General features: G+C 41.6%; 1 protein-coding gene across 1 annotated transcript; it reads left to right on the top strand.

The window, feature by feature from the left end:
• The first annotated feature begins 524 nt into the window (after positions 1-524).
• nmt1a (N-myristoyltransferase 1a) lies at positions 525-8,851 on the top strand. The gene is made up of 12 exons (XM_044051065.1): positions 525-1,062; positions 4,258-4,363; positions 4,505-4,649; positions 4,738-4,856; positions 5,064-5,155; positions 5,329-5,445; positions 5,554-5,724; positions 5,809-5,917; positions 5,998-6,168; positions 6,252-6,416; positions 6,670-6,807; positions 7,615-8,851. The coding sequence occupies exons 1-12, from the start codon at positions 884-886 to the stop codon at positions 7,633-7,635; spliced, it is 1,533 nt and encodes a 510-aa protein (XP_043907000.1). The 5' UTR covers positions 525-883; the 3' UTR covers positions 7,636-8,851.
• The last annotated feature ends 377 nt before the right edge of the window (positions 8,852-9,228 follow it).

Here is a 9,228-nt window from a genome sequence, read left to right as displayed (position 1 = left end):
CTACTTCACTCAGTATTAATGATCCATTACGATCACGTCAACCTGGTAGTAGCCTCTAAGTACCACCAGAGGAAGGCCGTGTAAAGGCCTATTCTGAGACTAAGGCCATTTTATTGTTCTTTTTTAAATTGATTATACACTTTTAAAAGCAGGGTGGTGTAGTGGTTAGCACTCTCGCCTTGCAGCGAGAAGACCCGGGTTCGAGCCCCGGTTGGAACAAGGGCCTTTCTGCATGGAGTTTGCATGTTCTCCCCGTGTGTGCGTGGGTTCTCTCCGGGTTCTCCGGCTTCCTCCCACAGTCCAAAAACATGCAATGTGGGGATTAGGTAAATTGGACACTCTAAATTGACCATAGGAGTGAGTGTGAGAGTGAATGGTTGTTTGTCTCTATCTGTGTGTGGCCCTGCGATGGACTGGCGAACTCCGCCTATAGCCCGATGTAGCTGAGATTGGCACAGCACCCCCCGCGACCCTCTGGTGGAGGATAAAGCGGTTAGATGATGACTGACTGACTTTTAAAAGCATACTCATTGTATCATATTCCATTTCAATTACACACTGAACAACATGATGCATGTGCAGCCCTCACGCTTCCAATCAAACTGTCCAAATGCTTGTAGGCCTTTCAAATGCACATCACATGGCTCTTGCACAAAGGCCATGTGACCTTTGTGCGCTTTAATACGTATGAAAGACTTTTATCTACCTTTAAACTTCCTTAACAAAAAAACCCCAAAACAAATCAAGTGAATTCTACACTGTTGCGTAGTGGGGTCGTTAAGTTAAGGACTGAAGTTTGAACTTAAATTGTCCCTGCAGCGCTGTGAACATGATTGTACTGTAAATACACGGGGGAGCGTCTGAGGGAGAAAGAGGCGTACAGATGAGAGCCAATAACACCGAGGCGGGTTTAAAGGCGTCGACAACACGCGGTGGCTTCATCACTTCCTGGATGAAGATGGCGGATGAGAATGAGACAGCACCGATGCCGGAGAGTCCAGATGTAGAGGACCACGGACATTGCAGCGACTGTGAGAATGAAGAGCACCAGTCTGACGACGGGTAAGATGACACGCTTCGTGCTGCGGTGATGTAAAAGTCAACCTGTGGTAGTTTAGTCCAGCAAAGCGGCTGTAAAGTAAAGTCACGGTATGCATACGGGGATGGACAGCTAACGACGGTACCGAGGTGTCCCGCCCACTTGAGTTTGCCCTATTGGCTTGGAGCCACAGTCGCTCATCTGTTCTGTGTTGTGATTGGCTGGGAGTGAGTTTTATTGCCAGTGTGGGTGTGGTTTTCTTGCGCCGTGCTTTAGCACCGATAGCAAGGCGTAGGATGGGGGTTGTAAAGACCTTATGACATTTAACATTTACTGGCACTTTAAGAGCTTGGTGTTAAAAAGTCGAATCTTTTTGATCATGTCGACAGTTTTGTTGATACCCCCTGCACGCCGTTGCTGGGGCAAGACATGGCAAACCCGGTTGACACGAGCTAGGCTAGGATTTAGCTTCTGTGCTATCATAGCTGTCAAAACGCTATTGTCTGTGCCTGGAATTCGGGGCAAACACGAGCCATGTAAAAGTGAAACAAGCCTCGTCCGCGTGTTGTTACACATGTATTACAGTTGGGATGTCTGTCTTTCAAAGTGGGATGTCTGGAAAGCGTGTTATTTTACAGTTTAATCTCAGAAATGTGACGGGATTTAAATAACCAGTGGCTCTCACTGAGAACGGGCATTAACGAAAACTCCACCTTGCCCGGCACTGGCTTTTGTCAATGTTTACCAATGAGTTGAAGTTTGCTAATATTAAGGCGTGTCCTGCGGATTTTGTGGGATCAAATGAGGAGAGAAAGTGTTGCTTAAATACTGCATTGTAAACCTTTCTGGCTTGTGACCAGACATGGGACGATGGGAGAATTATCTGTGCTTATCACCATGTTATGAAACGGGGAAGTCTTCATTTCAATTGAATGTCAATGCTTCGTTAATGTCCCTCTGCTATTATTGGCGCCTGAACTGAAACCGCAACTGGGAGAAATATTAACCCTTGGTTGGATATTTCACAGGTTTTCACTGATTTAAAATTAGTAAATCATTTGGAACCATGGAGCCACTGGGTGGCCTATGACCTGAGTTTCACTCCATCTAGACTGGATGCAACTTTTAAAACAATATGCTCAATATGCATATACTTAAAAGCCTTTAAGTATTGAGGGAGATGGAAAAACTAATATCTGGCATTGGTTTGTTGGAAAACTGTATTTCAGCCTGCAGAGCGGATACAGGCCTCAAAACCATTTCAAAATTATATCAGGGCCTTTTCATGGGATGAAAGTTAAGTTAAAAAAAAAAAAGGAAACCTTCATTAGGTTTGAATCCGACAGCTTACGTTTACAGAGGAAACTGATTAAATAATGATACAAAATCCTTATGTATTGGGGGAAAGCCTCAAAATGTTGCCATGTTGCAAAAACCTGTCATTTGGGATACATATATTTTTAATTATTATTAAAGAGTACAAACAAATAAAGATTGTTAGAAATGATGAGCCACTGGAGTGACTGGAAAGCTTCAAATCAATTTCCCTTTTGAATTAATATTATATTATTTTGGCAATTCAAAATAAATCACCAGGACTGTATGTTGGCAAGTGTCTGACATTATTAATTATTTCCCCGATGTACAATTCTATTGATACTCATCATCTATAGCAGCCACTTGATTATCATGTAAGGGAGATGCACATATTGATAGGGTGACTGCATTATTGACGTTAATATTAAAACCAGATAGATTTTTCAAACATGGCTCACTCCTCTTAAATGTCCATTAATTTACTTAATTTAATCTGTGTTTAAACACAACATAGTTTTTTATGCTTAAAAACAGATCTGGTCATGTTAAGACTGTTCTACTCATCTTAAAGTTCCAGGCACCTAAAGAAGTGATCTAATTTAGTGTTTCTTTAGAAAACGCACAACAAAATGAACCGACCACCGCTTAAAGGTAAAAGTCTTAACCCCATTTTATCTGATGCAAGTGTGAGCTTCGCTGTTTTTTGTAAATGACAACATATTCCCCTCTTTCACACACAGAAACAAAGAAGTGTTCGAGCTGTTAACGGCTCTACTCTACTGAAATGGAAGCCCGTAGAAACAAAAACTATTGAACGTTTTGTTGTCCATTGTCCCAGTCTGTCACTGACCCCCTGTACATACACATGTCCACACCGTGTAGAAGCCACACAACCCTCTTCCACGGGTCATGTGATTCACCATCTGTGCTGGTGTTGCACTTACAGTTCTCTGGCTCTCTTGGGCACTAATGGGATTATCCTCTGTAAGTATTCACGGGCCAGAGGATTGGATAGGTGGTGGGGATGTGTGGCTCCTTAGGTTTAAACTGATCAGGAAAGAGGGTTATGACATGGAGGGTTCGGGGAGGGGGTTACGTTTGCTAGAATGCACTCTAATGTCCCGATGACGACAAATGTCCATATTTTACTGATTATGTCTGTTATACACATTAATATCATACCTTTTCTTCGTCGTTATAGTTTGGGGGGTTTTTAATCGTAACCTAGGTAAACAAACTGTGTTTGACTGTCACTGGAAAAATGTATTACATTTTTTTTCTTTTTCAATAGTAGCTACTGTGAGCTCAACTACAACAAACCAAGACTTTATTTCTCTCCTGAAATGAAATGGTGTTTGAAATAATTAGAACAGTTACTATTTTAGTTTCCACTAAAATCTTGCACTTAAATAGTAATACACAACTAATTTATTCAAAGCTAAAAGAGAAGTTAATGAACAGAAAATGTATCGACTGCCGTCTGATTTGTCATCTTTATTTGACTTATGTGGCGGTGTGCTTTGCAGGTCTTTTTGTTTTCTGGTTTGTTTGTTGGTCAGACAAAAGGTGCACTCTGGGAAGCTGTGAACACTGAGAGTGTCAAATTAAATATTATAAAATAATAGAATCTTAAATGATTGTGTCAAACTATACACATGTTTCCTGTGTTTTACTGAATTGTTTTAGAACTGCTTTAATTAAAATCCACTTCAGGAACAAGGTATGTTTTTAAACAATTTTATAGTTGGAGAAGTGTTTTATAAAGCAGCTTTGCTTGCGATTGCTCTGTAAGTGTATTATAGGTATAGAGCTTGAGGGGGGAAAAACCTATTGTAGAGGCTGTGGCTTTTCTCTGGGATGGCAGATGAACACAGATGCCTTCTATTTCTGTCCTTTTTCAGTGACAGGGGTCTGGCTGACGACACTGGTGCCAAGAAGAAGAAGAAGAGGCAGAAAAAGAAGAAGAAATCTGGTGCCACAGAAGCAGCTCAGGACACCCTTGCCAAGGTATATATGTTTTTGATTTTTGTGTTAAATGATCTGCTCATCCAAATTACATCTGTAAAGATATGATTTACTGAAGTTTGAGGAACATTTGTTTCAGTGCTACTACAAGGTTGAATGAACTCTTCTTTACTTTGCAAACAGGTGAATTCATTGCCAGCTGATAAGCTACAGGAGATCCAAAAGGCTATTGAACTGTTCTCTGTCGGGCAAGGCCCTGCCAAAACCATGGAAGAGGCAAGTCGGAGGAGTTACCAGTTTTGGGATACACAACCTGTGCCCAAGCTAGGTATGTCATTAGTCATATCTTAAAGCTCTTATATAACTAAGTGGGTGTTGGACTGGTATGTTGCTGACATTTTCTTGTTTTCCTTCAGGGGAGACAGTGACGTCACACGGATGCATTGAGCCGGATAAAGACCAAATCCGAGAGGAGCCCTACAGCCTTCCACAGGGCTTCAGCTGGGACACCCTTGACCTGGGAGATCCTGCTGTGGTAAGGAAGTATATAAAAAACACTTATATCAGAGATGCACATATGGCATTCGTTTTGAACAATTCTAGTTCCTTTTTTTTTTGTTTAAAAACTAGTCTGTAGAATGACCCCTGAAGTTGAAATGGCAGTTTCAGTATGTATATTTCATGAATCTGGAATTTGCAGCTATGCTCTTTATTCATTTACTTTTTTCTCCTCCTAAACCAGCTCAAAGAACTGTACACTCTTCTCAACGAGAACTATGTGGAAGATGATGACAACATGTTCAGATTTGACTACTCGCCTGACTTCCTCCTCTGGTAATTAATGTCACGTCTCTGATATTTTTGATTTTTACACCTGAGAAGGATGCTGAATTGAAATGTTCAATGTGTGGAATATTGAAGAGTTAATATTGTGCTTTGTGGCATTTTTTTAATGAAACACTCTGTGTGTTGATCTGTTGCATTGGACTGATTTATGTCTCTTTCAGGGCCTTGCGGCCCCCTGGCTGGCTGCCCCAGTGGCACTGTGGTGTGAGGGTTAACTCCAACCAGAAGCTGGTGGGCTTTATTAGTGCCATTCCTGCTACTATCCGCATCTATGACGCGTAAGCCAATAACAGCGTCCAAAGAAATGTAACAGCAAAATATTGTGGTGGTGAGAGTTTGTTGATTTACTCATGATTTTGTGTGGGTTTTTTTTGTTTTTTTCATAGAGAAAAGAAAATGGTCGAGATCAATTTCCTCTGTGTCCACAAGAAGCTTCGCTCCAAGCGAGTCGCCCCGGTTCTGATCAGAGAGATCACCAGACGGGTCAACCTGCAGGGCATCTTTCAGGCAGTGTACACTGCTGGAGTGGTACTGCCCAAACCTGTAGGCACATGCAGGTAGGTTTAACAGAGTTGTGCACTTTGCTTTTCATCTTGTTGCGTTATTTGTTAAAGCTTATTCAATATTATTTCTTTGCATAGGTACTGGCATCGTTCTCTGAACCCACGCAAACTAATTGAGGTGAAATTCTCTCACCTGAGCAGGAACATGACTATGCAGCGCACCATGAAGTTATACCGCCTCCCTGAGGTTGGTGAAAATGCAGACAGACTCACAAAATCTTTCCTCCTCCAACAAGTCTTAATCCTCATCTATACCTTCTCCCTCAGGCTCCGAAGACATCGGGCCTGCGGCCAATGACCAAGAAGGATGTGCCTCTTGTGCATCGCCTCCTCCGCGAGTACCTGAACCTGTTCAGCCTGGTTCCTGTAATGAGCCAGGAAGAGGTGGAACACTGGCTTCTGCCCCAGGAGAACATTATTGACACTTATGTGGTGGAGGTAAAAAAAAACAAAAAACTTTTATGACACATTCTTTCCTTCCACAGCAGTAGGTTTCATAAAAGTATGTGCTCTCTTGACAGAACGGTGGCAAAGTGACAGATATTGTGAGTTTTTACACATTGCCCTCTACCATCATGAATCACCCGGTGCACCGCAGTTTAAAGGCAGCGTACTCCTTCTACAACGTGCACACCACCACCCCACTGCTCGACCTGATGTCTGACGCCCTCATCTTGGCCAAATCGGTGCGTTTCTCTTCAGCCCATGCACGCTTGTTCTGTCAAAGCTGCTGATTAAACCTTTCCACTCCTCATGACTTAGTAAGGTGAAAACAATGTATAAAGGAAACCTTAAGTACTAAGGAAGTAACCCAGGTTCCCTGAATTAGGTCATGTTGGAATATGAGCTCAGAAAGCTCTGAAGGCTGAACTGAAGTGTGTGTGTGCTTTAAAGTTAACTGAATTGATTGCATCTTTCTTCTCACTTTTTCTTATCCAGAAAGGGTTTGATGTCTTCAATGCACTGGATCTAATGGAAAACAAGACTTTCTTGGAGAAGCTAAAGTTCGGCATTGGTGACGGGAACCTCCAGTATTATCTGTACAATTGGAAGTGTCCCAGTATGGGGTCAGAAAAGGTAAATGTTCTTTTTATGAGGGCAATTCCATCTATTACTGTCAGTGCTTTGTGGCTCTTCTCCTTCACCATCTTCCTCTCCTGGTTGAGCAGGTGTAGATGTGCCAACTCCACGCCCTAGTGCATTATAGCTGTGGTTGAAATTACAAATGTTAAATCAACAGAGTTCAGAGTTTGTTGTTTGTTTTTCCTTTGACGGCCTGAACTGAAATAACATTGAGAACAGTAGGCAGTCGCCTTGCAATTCTCTATGTGGATTAAACCCATGAGCCACAGGCTAGTTGCTAGATGGAGTAAAAGCAGAGAGAAGGAATGAATGATAGCATGCTGCGTCAGGGAGATCAGTAGTGTGACAGGTGTGCCAACAACGAACAACGACATTGAACACAACAGACAGTGGAGGACATCCAGCTGCTCAGTTTTTTTTTCTGCTTGGTTTGTGGCCGTTAAGATTTGTATGAGAACAGACTGCAGGTGTTGAAGAAACAACGGTCGCAAGGGAGTGATGCTCTTCTGTCGCTCAATCAGCTGACTGTCGTGGGTCTACCATTCCTCTGGTACCTCAAGGGAAGGGTACTGAAAAATGGAACGTTTGGGGCCAGTTATTTTGGTACTATTCCTATTGGAAACGCAAAAAATATAGGGTCTGTGTCAGGAGGATGGGGAAAAGTATGACTTTTAGAGTCAATGAGGCTCATTATTTGGTTAATCCATCTTTTTATTGCCATATATTGCCATAGTTTGATAAATAATCTCGGGTGTGTTGTTGAAACTACTTTCCTAACAGCTCGTGCTTCTTTCTTCTCAGGTTGGGTTGGTGCTGCAGTGACCTCCCTCTACGTCATAAATGAGTGTCACCAACAGACCAGGAGACCACACCACCATCGCACTGACCACCTGACGGATGGACTGATGACTTCCTGCTCCAGGAAAGGAAAGACCCACCGCCCATTTTTACTTTTTGACCTTTTGAACTTTGAAACCTGCACTACCGCTGCCAGGCGTGGAGATGAGAAGAGTCCTCAGCTCTTTCTCCTGCCTCAGTCACACGGACCTTAAGCCATTGTAGTTGCCATCACAAAACAACTGTGTCGCATCTGAAAGCTGTCTTGACTGTACCAAACACATACACACAGGAGAACAGTCGCACAGATTACTCTGTGCCAAACACTCACATTGGACATTCTTTCAAACTGTTCAATAATTGTAAATAATTGTGAACAAAATTGCGGATTATGCCCCAACACATACAGATGAGAACCTGTGGTTTTTATTTTATTCTAAATATTATGTGCTTTTCTTTTTTCTTTTTTTGGCAACTAAAACGCATCTGCCATTCTTCAGGTTTTAGAGATGAAAGCAAATGATCAGAAAATATTTTAAGGTGGAAAAGGCTCAAAAAGATGAGGTAATAAATACCAAATGTGACACCGGATAAGGGCTTCTGCTAAGATTTCTCTCATGTCCTTTTTTATTAGTTATTATTTCTCATCTAACCCTCTGTTCCATCAGTCATTCTAAAGATGTCCCACTCTGCTTGAAGACGTGTATCCCAGAACTGGTGCGGGTCATCCAGAGGTTTTCTCATCTGTATTAACTTTCATGAACTTACTGCACTAACTAAGAACATGCAGGAGAAAGAAACTGACTAATAATAACAAACCAACTTGACTGGAGGAGAATAATCTGAATCGTTTTTGGTTGAGCTTTGACTGCTACAGAGAGGTGGAAAGACATTTTTGATAGTGTTTAATCAACACGTGTTATGAGCAGGTATCGGATTTAGCTTTGTCCAGTTACAATGTTAACCCGGAGTCATTTCAATTTTGATGCCTATTCTCAATGTTTCAAGGGCTTGGGTCAAAATAGGAAAATACTTGACAGTTATTTTTTTTTTGGAAGTCTAAAAACAATAAATAATAATAATCAAATAATAATATGGATATACATACCCAAAAGGAAAGTGTCAAACTCCCGGGGGACAGGTTTATATGTACATTTTAAGCACTGTGTCAGACTTTTTGCTTGATAAAGGCTTAATCAAACATGTCTTTGTCTCATTTAATAAAAGGATCTTATACTATTTATTAGGACACATTCAGAAAGTGACAACAAGCACGCGGTTTTATAAGCAGACATCTGAAATTTGAGTCTTGCGGGTTATAAGCTGATTACGCTGTTTCCACCGGTTCTAATTTGACTTTTCTTGGTGGGTGTTGTAGCTGGGCCTGTGGCGATGATGCTGATGATGACAACAAAGTGTTTCCTGTGCGAGTTGTTGGTTCTATACTGCGAGCATATGTGAAAATGAATGAATACATAAATAAATGAATAAATAATGGGTCTCATGGCATTGCAGGAAACAAATGTGAACATGCAGGTGATTTTTCTTTTTTTGAGCAAAGGAGAAAAAGGAAAAAAA

The sequence above is a fragment of the Solea senegalensis genome, linkage group LG19 (genome assembly GCF_019176455.1).
Source record: "Solea senegalensis isolate Sse05_10M linkage group LG19, IFAPA_SoseM_1, whole genome shotgun sequence".
Lineage (NCBI taxonomy): Eukaryota > Metazoa > Chordata > Actinopteri > Pleuronectiformes > Soleidae > Solea > Solea senegalensis.
The sequence above is the reverse complement of the archived record's forward strand: the minus strand, read 5'-3'. Positions and strand labels throughout refer to the sequence as shown.

Excerpts from the sequence above, each read along its gene's own strand:
- nmt1a (XM_044051065.1), top strand. The coding sequence starts at position 884 with ATGAGAGCCAATAACACCGAGGCGGGTTTAAAGGCGTCGACAACACGC. Across the intron at positions 4,364-4,504 it reads CTCAGGACACCCTTGCCAAG|GTGAATTCATTGCCAGCTGA; the intron begins GTATATATGTTT and ends CTTTGCAAACAG. Across the intron at positions 6,417-6,669 it reads CCCTCATCTTGGCCAAATCG|AAAGGGTTTGATGTCTTCAA; the intron begins GTGCGTTTCTCT and ends TTTCTTATCCAG.